General features: G+C 37.8%; 1 protein-coding gene across 1 annotated transcript in view; it reads left to right on the top strand.

The window, feature by feature from the left end:
* Positions 1 to 14,219, top strand: part of CC2D2A (coiled-coil and C2 domain containing 2A) — a 140,526-nt gene that overhangs the window by 110,742 nt on the left and 15,565 nt on the right. The window contains exons 28-29 of the mRNA XM_011984135.1: positions 1,439 to 1,615; positions 7,912 to 8,115. Coding sequence (XP_011839525.1) covers positions 1,439 to 1,615; positions 7,912 to 8,115 — 381 coding nt within the window. The remainder of the gene's footprint in view (positions 1 to 1,438; positions 1,616 to 7,911; positions 8,116 to 14,219) is intronic.

The following is a 14,219-nucleotide window of genomic DNA, read 5'->3' as shown; positions in this document are numbered from 1 at the left end:
TTAGGAGAATTGACTCACACAATCACAAGGTGAAGTCCCACAATAAGCCATCCGCAAGCTAAGGAGCAAGGAAGCCAGTCCGAGTCCCAAAACCTCAAAAGTAGGGAAGCTGACAGTGCAGCCTTCAGTCTGTAGCTGAAGGCCCTAGAGCCCCTGGCAAACACTGGTGTAAGTCCAAGAGTCCAAAAACTGAAGAACATGGAGTCTGTTTGAGGGCAGGAAGCATCCAGCATGGGAGAAAGATGAAGGGGGGAAGGCTTAGCCAGTCTAATCCTTCCACGTTCTTCTGCCTACACTTCTCCTAGCCATGCTGGCAGCTGATTAGATGGTGCTGATTGAGGGTGGGTCTGCCTCTCCCAGTCCACTGACTCAAATGTTAATCTCCTTTGGCAGCACACCCAGGAACAATACTTTATATCCTTCAGTCCAATCAAGTTGACACTTAACCACCACAGTGCCCAAGCTGAGAAGCCCTGTCTTAAATCCTTATACTTCAAATCTTCAAAAATGGCACACATTCCCTCCTGTGTAATCTATTTTACAGAATAAACAAGCTCAGTTATTTCAGCTGTACCTTCCATGCCATAGTTTTTTTTGTTTTTGAGACAGAGTCTGGTTCTGTTGTCCAGGATGGAGTGCAGTAGCGCCATCTCAGCTCATTGCAACCTCTGCCTAACAGGTTCAAGCGATTGCTCTGCCTCAGCCTCCCAAGTAGCTGGGACCACAGGCGTGTGCCACCACACCTGGCTAATTTTTGTATTTTTGGTAAAGATGGAGTTTCACCATGTTAGCCAGGCTTGTCTCAAACTTGTGACCTCAAGTACTCTACCTGCCTCAGTCTCCCAAAGTGCTGGGATATCCAGCGTGAGCCACTGTGCCTGGCCTGCCATAGTTTTTATACTCTTGTTTTCCTGTATCCTTAGATAACATTTGATCTCAGCTTTGGAAAATAATTAAAATTCTGAAAAATGGAGATGGGAAGCTGAGCATTCTAGAAATGGGGAATGGCCAGTAGCCAATATTTACTGATTGCTTACCATATGCTGGACGTTTTTCTTAGTGTTTTATATCTATTCACTCACTACTCATAACAACCCAACAAAGTAGATACCATTATTGTCTCTTTTTACTAATGAGGAAGCCTCAGATTCCTCATCTGTAAACCAAGTTTTGAACCCAAAACTGCATTTAAACCAAGATTTGAACTGAAGCAAATTATATATTCAGTACACCCTCTGCTAAACAATGAAAAGAAGGCAATGACGTACAGAGCCCTTTCTGGTGAGTGCTTAGAGAGGTCAGAAAGATGGGAGTGGCTTTGAATGCCAGTCTGAGCAGTTTTGATTCAATTTATTAGACAATGAGGAGCTGATACTTGCCTCTGAACTTCTGTTGGAAAGAGCATCAGGATGTTTACCAAGTCATATTTTCTTCACAGATTGATGGAACATTTAAAATAGATATTCCCCCAGTTCTTCTGGGCTACAATAAGGAGCGAAATATGATTCTTGAGCGGGGTTTTGATTCTGTCCGAAGCTTAAGTGAAGGCTCCTACATTACCCTCTTTATTACCATTGAGCCCCAGCTGGTTCCCGGAGAGTCCATTCGAGAAAAGGTAACTGCTTACAATTTGGAAACCCATGTCTATCTTGATAAAATGCAAGAAGTGCTTGCTAGGCTATGCTTTTATGAACTTTGACTGTAGTCCACAAACAGAGGTTTCCTTACTTCAATCTCCATTTATTATTCTTTCAGTTTAGACAGAATGGTGGTGAGAAAATAGATGTGTGGGTCTGTACTTTCACTGAACCAGTAATTGGGTCAATCAGCAATATGTTTATATTTCTCTTGCTTTGCCTAAAACTTAAGACTTTTGGTCAAAGCAAGACAAATATAAACATGCTCTACTTCTAGAAGACTGTTCTCAATGTGAAGAAAATAAAATATCACAAACTAGAAAATCAGATTGCTCTTTTATTTGACAAGTATTGGCAAGAATACATTTCCATGTCTGATCTTACATCCTTGGCTATGGTATGCATTGAATCAATTCGCAGGATCACAAGACTAGATGACCTTCATGAGTCACCTCAATTCATTTCATGAAACAAATAAACATATGTACAAGTATGCTTTTAAACAGCTCTAGAAAAGAGTTTCCAGAACTTTCACTGGTTAGCAACTGTCCCCGAACCTTCATTAAACCCATTTATGCCTAGTCTTCCATTACTGGAACACTAAGCATGTGGGAGTTATTTATAGCCTACCTCTCAAGGTCATTGCCAAGGTCTGACTGCAAAAATTCAAAAAAATTGCAACTTCAGGCATAAATGCGTTAAGAAATAAATGTCTTCTTCTAACATACCTGTACAGCATTTATATACTGCCCTCATTGGATTTGGGACAATATATTAATGGTGACCTCTTATTCATATGTAAACAAATACAGTAATAACATCTACAACAACCACCATAATGTACTGAATCCTTACTGTCCTCAGCACTACGTCAAACTTTGGATACATGTTCTCACCTGAATACGCATAGGTGTCTTGGACAAGGGGTTTCCAACTTATAGAAGAGGAAAATAAGGTTCGATTTATGCAGGGTGACATAGGCAGAGGTAACACAAGTCTGTCTGACTCTAAACTGTATATATTCAGCATATATTTACTGCACATCTTCTATGTGACAGACATTTCTTAGGCACTGGGGGTACAGTAGGCTAGAAAAGGAGATAAAAATTCCTCCAAGCTTACATTCACGTGTAAGCCTAAGTTGTTAACTACTAACCTATAGTGCACAGATCATTGTGCTTACTCTAGTCTATCCATTATATTTAAGATTTAGACAGAGATGGAAAAAAATAAACATACTCCTTTTCTTCCAGTATTACAATTTGGTTCCCAGAGAAAAATATTATCACTATCTCCCATCTGCAATGCACGGAAATTTAAATTAATTGTATATTTTGTCAGTAAAACAGTGCTTCTCTAGATATATGCATTTCAAAATATTTTTAGAAAGGGAAAAATATATTCTGAATGTTTGTCTTCATGTATAATATAAATTCAAATGAACACCAACAAACATGTATACACACAAAAATACTTCTAGACAAAAGATGATTTTGCTATTTCTATGTATATATAACTGAGGAACAGGCAGTCAGCTAGGACCCCACCTTGGGGGTGTGTTTCTAAAACATGTGAAAGCAGTCTATCCTGGCAGAAAGGATGAAAGCCCAAGACTCCTCCACACTAGGCATCCCTCACGGGCCCTGACTTCTTACTGCAGGACTTTTAAGAGGCCTCCAGGGCTCTGAACCACAGTCCTCAAGTCCTGCAACCTTCCTTCCCTAAAGCTGTTAAATGGCAGTCAGATTCTGCCTTTGCACTGTTAGACCTCTAAAATGAGGGCTTAGAAAACCCCTGTGGAAGGCAGACTTTTTGTGGCTGTTTGATAAGGAAGGCATGTTGATTGACAAAACCCTTATGTCCAAAACACGCAGTGGCAAAAAACACCACTCAGTGTTTCACTTGCAGACGATTCAGGGGAGAGAAGTTCTCATCCTAAAATTATAGGGTCCACAATCTGGAATTGTTTTTCCACTTACAGCAATACTTCCCGGATTAGCAGATTAGAGTCTCTCCTCTACCACCATGCTATATGGAACCATTCCACAGGATATTTTAAACATATCTACTAATGGCAAATTTTTAAAGATCGGTAGAAACTCCTGAAACTCTTTTTTTGTTTTGTTGTTCTTTTTATTATTATACTGTAAGTTCTAGGGTACATGTGCACAACGTGCAGGTTTGTTACATATGTATACATGTGCCATGTTGGTGTGCTGCACCCATCAACTCGTCATTTACATTAGGTATATCTCCTAATGCTATCCCTCCCCACTCCTTCCTCCCCACAATAGGCCCCGGTATGTGATGTTACCCTTCCAGTGTCCAAGTGATCTCATTGTTCAATTCCTACCTATGAGTGAGAACATGAGGTGTTTGGATTTTTCTGTTCTTGCGATAGTTTGCTGAGAATGATGGTTTCCAGCTGCATCCATGTACCTACAAAGGAAATAAACTCATCCTTTTTTATGGCTGCATAGTATTCCATGATGTATATGTGCCACATTTTCTTAATCCAGTCTGTCACTGATGGACATTTGGGTTGGTTCCAAGTCTTTGCTATTGTGAATAGTGCTGCAATAAATATACGTGTGCATGTGTCTTTATAGCAGCATGATTTATAATCCTTTGGGTATATACCCAGTAATGGGATGGCTGGGTCAAATGGTGTTTCTAGTTCTAGATCCTTGAGGAATCGCCACACTGTTTTCCACAATGGTTGGAACTAGTTTCCGTCCCACCAACAGTGTAAAAGTGTTCCTATTTCTCCACATCCTCTCCAGCACCTGTTGTTTCCTGACTTTTTAATGATTGCCATTCTAACTGGTGTGAGATGGTATCTCATTGTGGAAACTCCTGAAACTCTTATTTTAATATCACTTACATGATCTTGGTTAAAAATACTTTTTTAAAAAAAAGATTATTTCTGTTAATAAAGCCTGCCTCTTGTTTCTTTTTCTTTCTTGCCTCTGATAGATGAGTAACATGCTTAAGAAGGTACTATTTTGTTTTACTGTTCATTGGTCAATAGTTATTAGGCTTTAATTAGCTGCTTCTGTCTACTGCCACCTGAAGGACAGGTGTTGTGTCCTCATGTATCTGTAATGCCTGGGCATTGAATTACAGATGTCTCCAGCTCCATGAGGAATGTCCTGCCTTGTCTTTTGACCCATTTCATTTTACGAGAAAGATTGTCAGCTTTGAATCTAAGAAGTCATGAGTCTGAATGTCACCTGCATACTGGGAGCTAGCTCCACTCTTTGCAAATCTGTAAAATCCACAAGTTGCTTCTTACAGTATATCTCGGGAAGTTATTTCTGGTGGGTTGGGGCTGTCTCAGTACAGCTTTTCTTTTTTGTTCTTGTTTTTTGTTTTTGAGAGAGAGTCTTGCTCTGTTACCCAGCTGGAGTGCAGTGGTACAATCACGGCTTGCTGCAGCCTCGACCTCTTCAGCCCAAGCGATGCTCCTACCTCAGCCTCCCAAGTACTGGGACTGCAGGCATGTGCCACCAGGCACAGCTAATTTTATTTATTTATTTATTTATTTATTTGTAGAGTTGAGGTCTCATTTTGTTGCTCAGGCTGCTCTCAAACTCCTGGGCTCAAGTGATCCTCTGGCGTCAGCCTCCCAAAGTGCTGAGATTATAGATGTGAGCCACTGCGCCTGGCCAGTGTAGCTTTTCAAAGGCAACATAAACCCATTCAGTTTTTTATACATGTTTACATTAGAGGTCAAAGAATTGAACCAGTCAAGAACCTTTCAAATTTTCTGTTGAATCAAACTGAATAGTCAACTCCACCTTAATTTGTTTCATCATAAATGACCCAAATTCTTTCAGTATTTAACTTGTTCATGGCACTTCTTAGATCACTAACAGAGCATACTACTAATCTTTAAATTCCTGTTTCACACCATAAAATCGCATCTTGGTGACCTGGACAAGTATTAAAGACTAAATGTTTACTATGTGTATGCTAGGTGTACATAAGGAATATTCACAAACACAGGCCTCAAGAAGCACTGCTTATAGAGGCAAGTGACTCAACAGAACATTCCAATCAAAGTGGCAGAAAAAGCTTTAGACACACTTTTTTTTTTTTAACTTGGAAGACCAATAATCAGTACTGATTCAAGATTGTTGTTGTTCTTTTGGACAGTGCCTATAGCTGCCTCTCTTAAATGCTCCCACAGCACTGTAGGTCTCAAGTCCCTGATTGCTTATTAATGTTCCCCTGTAGACTAAAAGTTCTTTTGGAGGATTCTTTCATACTCATTTATCCAGAGTGCTGGAATTTTTCAGACTCCCAACAAACATTTTTCAAAACTTGGATGAATGAGTAAATGAAATAGTTTAGAGGAATAGGGATGAATTCAGCTGTGTGCTTTTTTGCACATCATTCTTGTTTTATAATTCTCCATTTTTCCACAATTACAATTACTTCTGGATTGACCATTCTACATTAGAAATCTGTGATACACCTACACCAAAGCCGTATGAGCTTACCTCTTTCACTTAGTTATATATTTGTCGTAACTTTTATTAGGTAGCTACTGTGTCTTGGCACTATGCTCAGCAGTAGGCAGTTATGATTGTGATGATGTTAAGATTTAGATGTCAAGGAACATTTTATGAGAATATATAGGAGGCTTCTGGAGATGTCTCCATCCTAAATAACCCCTACAACCACTACTCCAACTTCTTAGGGTATAGTAATCAAATTTGAAATAGAAGCCACAGTTCAGCCCCAATATAAGGGGCAGACAAGAACAACTGGGATAATCTAGATTCTATTTGAGGTCATAAAAAGTAATGAAATGTTTTCCATTGCTTCATTCATTCACTCATTTGTTAAACACTTACTATGTGCCAAGTAGTATTCTCCACACTGGAGATAAAAAAACAAAATCCCTTAAAAGTCAGGAATCTTACTTTGTGGGAAAGACTGAGAAAACAAATATACTACAATGTCAAAAACATTTTCAATCACTGCCTCTAAATTCTATTTTAAAATCATTATTTTTTTTAAGAGTCTCACTCTATTGCCCAGTGTGGAGTGCAATGGCTCAATCTCAGCTCACTGGAACCTCCGCCTCCCAGACTCAAGTGAGCCCCCTACTTTCGCCTCCCAAGCAACTGGAACTACAAGCACGCATCACTGCACCTGGCTAACTGTTTTTTTGTTTGTTTGTTTGTTTTATAGAGACAAGGTCCCACTATGTTGCCCAGGCTGGTCTCAAACTCCTGGGCTCAGGTGATCCTCCTGTGTTGGCCTCTCAAAGTGCTGGGATTACAGGTGTGAGACACTGTGCCCAGCCCCAAAAATTAGTTTTTAAAATAAAATTTTCAGTTTGTTATGAAATCCCTTAAAATGTAACCAACTACGCAAATATTTTTATACAAAAAAATCATTTTAAAATATTTAAATACCCACTCCTTTTCATGTTATTTTTGTTAGTAGCAGCTTTAGCAGGGGAAATGACAATATGTGTGTAAAGGAAATTTACATTCGTTCTGTTTTATCTGCTTTGAGTTACTTTTTAAAAGTCTGGGAATTGGTGGCTAGATGTAGTGGCTCACGCCTGTAATTCCACTGCTTTAGGAGGCCACAGTGGGAGAAGCACTTGAGCCCAGGAGTTTGAGGGTACAGTAAGCTGTATTTGTGCCACAGCACTGCAATCTAGGTGACAGAATAAGACTCTGTCTCAAAAAAAAAAAAAAAAAAAGAAAGTCTGGGAATTGTTTGCTCAGATCCACTACTACTAGTTATTACAGTGCTTATGGACTTGAAACATTTTAACACATCAATATAGATCCATAAATTTGCTGCCTATTTAACGTGAGTTGCTTAAGATTTGCATTTGAGATGTTAGATTTTCTGAGGCCGCCCCCTAGCCTGCACACTTAAAACCACCATCAAAATACACACGCAACTCTATTGCCTGATTCTAGCCTCATCAATCGGAATTAGTACATCACAGTTTAATTTTCACAGATTATTTCATTAATGTAGTAGTTTCCATATTATTGCTTACCTGTTGACTACTTTCTTTCAATCCTGTCAAATATATTTTAAGTATTTAATAAGTCGGTCTAATTTTCAAACTACAAATTTAATTTAAATAAAGCTGCAGGGACACCAGAACATGACAGCTTTGTAAGCAGTCAGTCATATTCCCAAACCATACATTTCATGCATGTTGACTGTGGAATCTGAACATGTACTTTCTCTCTTGTAATCATATATAAACTCCATGAAGTCTTTCTTTTTGAAGTTTGAGTCTCAGGAAGATGAGAAATTACTTCAAGCAACTGAGAAATTTCAAGCTGAATGTGCCTTAAAGTTTCCAAATCGTCAGTGTCTTACAACAGTAATTGATATAAGCGGAAAAACTGTTTTTATCACACGTTATCTCAAACCTTTAAACCCTCCTCAGGAGCTCCTTAATGTCTACCCCAATAATCTACAGGCAACTGCAGTAAGTATTTCATAGTCAGTAAGTGCTGTGCTAAAACTGTTTTCACATTTCAATATATTGCCATTTTAATTACTATATTTCATAGTGCTTAAGATATTAACTGTATCAAGATCATTAATGATAAAAGTAATGATTAAAACATTTTTATTAACATGAGGTTTTCTTCCTTTAGAAAAGTCTGAAGGCAGCCGGGCAGTGGCTCATGCCTATAATCCCAGTACTTTGGGAGGCCAAGGCAGGCAGATCACTTGAGGCCAGGAGTTTGACACCAGCCTGGCCAACATGGCGAAACCCCATCTCTACTGGAAATACAAAAATTAGCCTGGTGTGGTGGTGCATGCCTGTAGTCCCAGCTCCTTGGGAGGCTGAGGCCTAAAAATAGCTTGAACTCGGGAGGCAGAGGTTTCAGTAAGCCAAAATCATGTCATTGCACTCCAGCCTGAACAACAGAGCAAGACTCTGTCTCAAAAAAAAAAAAGTCTAAAGGTACCAGGGATGATAATAATCCTTATAAAGTTTATTGTTTCAACAAAAAATTATTGAGTGCTTACTGTGTCCCTGGCACTATGTTTCCATATGTTGGACTTTACATTTCCAAAATGTATTACATAAACATGTTTTCATTGTGTATTCTCAATAACTCTGTTACGATTTGAACTGAAAGCTTTGACTTCAGAAGTTATACGCATTCAGCTGTATTAAGATAACTATCCAATATTATGCCTAATGCTATATATACACTGAGTTCAAATTAAGCAAAAATTATTTCAAATATTTAAGTATTTTCAGCATTTAGACCATTATTCCAAAGTACTTCCACACTGGGCCATTAAATATGTATGCACCATTCTCTGGCTTCAGAGCACCATACCCATCACAAACTTGTGTGAATCAGAAGCCATATGTTAACCAGGCTAATTTTACATGGATACCATAACCCATAACTGCCTTTGGAGAGTCGATAATATAGGGAGTTATTGCTACTAATAGTCACTAATATAGTAATTTAGAAACAAGGTAATGATATATCTTTTTGTAGATATAGATGTATCAAAAAACCCCACTTGGTGTTCTACATTTCATTTGCTTTTTATATTACTCAATTTTTATAGAAAACAATAATAGGGACTTCTATTCTACCTAGCACAGTAGATGTACAGAAAATGTCTCCCAGTAGAGAACACTTAAGAGTGATGAATAAAATATCTAATAAGTCATAGCTGAAATGAAAGTAAAGTGAAAGGGAAAATATAAGAGACAAGAAATAAGAAAGCAAGATTCTACAAGGATGAAAGCTTGAAACAATGTTTGCTCTCAGGTCATCTGGTAATTCCTAATGACTATAGCTGGGTTTCAATGAGCCACAAGACTGTGGAAGACAGGGATAATGCAAGGGGCTAGAGCAGCCTGGAAGACTGAATTAGAGACTCAAATGCACAGTTGGGACTCTTCAGGATAATACCATCAATGGATAAACTAGGAAATGCCCTGTATTCAGAAGAAACCCTGCCTGTCTCAGTCTTGACTTTGGATGGAAGAGAAAAAAAGAAAATTTTCTAACCCCTACTCTGTATTTACTCACATTTGAGACTGGAATTTATACCACCTGTATAACCCAAAAAAACCTCAACTGAAAATCTAGTTGAAAGTATTTCCTGTTGGTAATGCCCCTAGATCCCTGTCAAAAGCAAACACAAATACCACAAATATTCCTAGAAGAATGCCCCTCTAACTCAGCCTCAAAAAAATTCCACAGAAAAAAATTCCAAGCAACATGAACATACAATGAAAGATCATCAATGAAGAAGTCAGTCACCATAAAGAAGGTAAGAGTTCATTCACAAAAACAACAAACTGAAGAATCAGGCCATAGTAACTTCAGACAGGAGAATTATTGGATATAAAATATAAAATAGACATGTTTAATATGTTTAAGAAATTTGGGGAATTTAAAGTATAATTAAAAAACAATAGAGCATTGTAATTGACAGGCAGATTTTTTTAAAGTGCCAAATGAAACTTATAACAATAAAAGATATAATAGTTAAAATTAGGAATTAAACAGGTTAAACAAAACATTGAATACAGTTAAATAAGAGGTAAATTACATACAGTTAAATACAGAGAGAATTATTGAACTGGAATACACATGCAAAGAAATTATTTGGAATATAGCACAGAGAATCTAAACCCAAATTAAGTAGAAGGGAAGAAATTATAAAAATAAGAGCAGAAATAAACAAAATAAAGACTTAAAAATGCAAAAGATCAATGCAACAAAGAGCTGATTTTTAGAAAAGATAAACAAAATCAACAAACCTTTAGCTGGAATAAGAAAAAAGAGAGATGAGTTAAATAAAATCAGAAATAAAAAATGAGACACTGTAACTGATACCACAGAAATGCAAATGATTATAAGAGACTTATTTGAACAACTACACACCAAATTATAAAACTTGGAAGAAACAAATAAATCCATGAACATATACAACTTAACAAGATTGAATCACGAAGAAATATACCTGAACAGAACAGTAACAAGTAATGAGATTGAAGCAGTAATGAAAAGTCTCCTATCAAAGAAAAGTCTAGGACCTGATGGTTTCACTGCTGAATTCCACCAAATATTTAAATAACGACTAACATCAATTCTGCTCAAACTATTCCAAAAAAAATTAAAGAAGAGGGAACTCTGTTAAAGTCATTTTATGGGGCAACATTATCCTGATACCAAAACCAGAGGCATAACAATAACAAAACTATAGGCCTATATTCTAGGATAAACATAGCTCTAAAAATCCTCAACAAAATACTGCCAAACAAAATTCAATAATGTATTTCTAAAAATCATGCAACATGGTCAAGTGGGACTCATCCCAGCGATGCAAGGATGGTTCAACACAGGCAAATCAATATGTGTGATGCATCACATTTACAGAATCAAGGACAAAAACCACTTAATCATTTCAACAGATGGTGAAAAGGAATTCAATGGAATTCAACATCCCTCATGATAAAAACTCAACAAATTGTGTATAGAAGGAACATATTTCAACACAATAAAGTTCATATATGACAAACCCACAGCTAACATCATACCAAACAGTGAAAAGTTGAAAAGTTTTCCTCTAAGATCTGGAACAAGACAAGGATGCCCACTTTCTACAACTCTATTCAACATAGTACTGAAAGCTGTAGCTAGAGCAATTAGGCAAGAGAAATAAATAAAGGGCATCCAGATTGGAAAGGAGGAAGTCAAGTTGTTCTCATTTGCAGGTGACATGATCATAAATTTAGAAAATCCTAAAGACCCCATCAAGAAACTGTTAGAACTAACAAATAAGTTTAGTAAAGTTGCAGGAAACAAAATCAACATAGAAAATTTAGTAGTGCTTCTATACACCAATGATAAACTAGCTTAAAAAAATCAAGAAGCAATCCCGTATACAATAGCTACAAAAATTTATAAGATACCTAGGGATAAACTTAACCAATGAGGTGAAAGATCTCTGCAATGAAAATTACAAACACTGGGCCGGGCGTGGTGGCTTGTGCCTGTAATCCCAGCACTTTGGGAGGCCGAGGCGGGCGGATCACGAGGTCAGGAGATCTAGACCACACTGGCTAACACGGTGTAACCCTGTCTCTACTAAAAATACAAAAAATTAGCCGGGCGTGGTGGCGGGCGCTGAGGCAGGAGAATGGCGTGAACCCGGGAGGCAGACCTTGCAGTGAGCCAGCATCGTGCCACTGCACTCCAGCCTGGGTGATAGAGCAAGACTCCGTCTCAAAAAAAAAAAAAAAAGAAAATTACAAACACTGATGAAAGAAATTGAGGAAGGCACAAATAAATGGAAAGATATCCTGTGTTCATGGATTGGAATAATTAATATTGTTAATATATCCATATTACCCAAAGCAATCTACAGATTCAATGCACTATCAAAATACCAAGACATTCTTCACAGAAATAGAAAAAAAAATCTTAAAATTCATACGGAAATAACAAAAGATTCCAAATAGCCAATGTAACCTTGATTAAAAGAACAAAGAACTGGAAGTATCACACTACCTGACTTCAAAATATACTACTGCAATAACTAAAACAGCATGGCACTGGTCTGAAAACACATAGAGGCCAATGGAAGAGGATAGCAAACCCAGAAAAAAATGCATGCATTTACAGCCAACTGATTTTTGACTCAGGAACCAAGAACACACACTGAGAAAAAGGACAGTCTGGTCAATAAATGGTGCTGGAAAAATGATATCCATGGGCAGAAGAATAAAATGAGAGCCCCCATCTCTCACCATATACAAAAATCAACTCTAAAAGGATTAATGAATTAAATGTAAGAACTGAAACTATGAAACTATTAAAAGACAACACAAGGGAAGTACTTCATGAAATTTGGGGAGGATTTTTTTAATAAGACCTCAAAAGCACAGGCAACAAAAGCAAAAACAGACAAATGAGATGACATCAATCTAAAAAGCTTCTGCACAGCAAAGGAAACAATCAATAGAGTCAAGAGACAACCTGTAGGAGATAATATTTGCAAACTGTGTCTAACAAGGTGTTAAAATCTAGAAAATGTAAGGAACTGAGACAACTCAATAGCAGAAAACCCCAAATAGTTTGATTTAAAAATTAGCAAAAGAGCTGAATTGATATTTCTCAAAAGAAGACGTACAAATGTCCAACAAACATATGAAAAAAATGTTCAACATCATTAATCATCAGAGAAATGCAAATCAAAACCATGAGATACCACCTCACTCCAGTTAAAATGGCTCTTTTCAGAAAGACAAAAAATGACAAATGCTGGCAAGGGTCTGAAGAAAGAGGAACTCTTATACACAGTTGGTAGGAATGTAAATTAATACAGTCAATACTGGTAAATAGTATAGAGGGTCCTCACAAATTAAAATCAGAACTACAATGTGATCTGGCAATCCCATTACTAGGTATATATCCAAAGGAAATGAAATCAGTAGGCCGGGCGCGGTGGCTCAAGCCTGTAATCCCAGCACTTTGGGAGGCCAAGACGGGCGGATCACGAGGTCAGGAGATCGAGACCATCCTGGCTAACACGGTGAAACCCCATCTCTACTAAAAAATACAAAAAACTAGCCGGGCGAAGTGGCGGGTGCCTGTAGTCCCAGCTACTCGGGAGGCTGAGGCAGGAGAATGGCGTGAACCCGAGAGGAGGAGCTTGCAGTGAGCTGAGATCCGGCCACTGCACTCCAGCCTGGGTGACAGAGCAAGACTCCGTCTCAAAAAAAAAAAAAAAAAAGGAAATGAAATCAGTATATCAAAGAAGTATCTGCACTCACACGTGTATTGCAGTGCTATTCACAATAGCCAAGATATTGAATCAAGCAAAGTACCCATCTATGGATGAATGAACAAAGAAAATGTGGTATATATACACAATGGAATGCCAATCATCCACAAAACAGAATGAAATTCTGTCATTTGTGACAACATGGGTGAACCTGGTGGGCGTGTTAAGTGAAATAAGCCAGGCACAGAAAGACAGACACAACATGATCTCACGCATATGTGGAAACTAAAAATGTTTATCTCAAAGTAGAGAGTAGAATAGTGTTTACTAGAGGCTGGAGAGGGAAGGCAGGAGTGGGGATGGAGAGAGGATGTTCAACAGGTACGAAGTTACAGTTAGGAAGAATGAGTTCTGGTGTTCTATTACACAGTATGATGAATATAGTTAATAATAATGTATAGTGTATTTCCAACTAACTAGATTTTGAATATTATCACCACAAAGAAATGATAAATGTTTAAAGTGATGGATATGCCAATTACCCTGATTTCAACATTATACAATGTATAAACGCATTGAAACGTCACACTGTTTTGGTTCCCAATTACTATTGGGAATCACGTGTCTTGGTTCCCAAGTACTATCATCCTCTCAACCAGGGCTCCTTAGAGAAGTGACTGCTTTCAAGACTGGGCCAAGTGAAAATTCAAGATGATTCTAGAAAGTTTTGTTATATCAGAAAGTTAAGTAGTGCCAAATGAAAGCAAGGAAAAAAACAGACTTGTCAAAGGGACACAGTTTCTTCATCTGTAAAGG

The sequence above is a fragment of the Mandrillus leucophaeus genome, unplaced genomic scaffold (genome assembly GCF_000951045.1).
Source record: "Mandrillus leucophaeus isolate KB7577 unplaced genomic scaffold, Mleu.le_1.0 Scaffold261, whole genome shotgun sequence".
In the NCBI taxonomy this organism is placed as follows: domain Eukaryota; kingdom Metazoa; phylum Chordata; class Mammalia; order Primates; family Cercopithecidae; genus Mandrillus; species Mandrillus leucophaeus.
The sequence above is the reverse complement of the archived record's forward strand: the minus strand, read 5'-3'. Positions and strand labels throughout refer to the sequence as shown.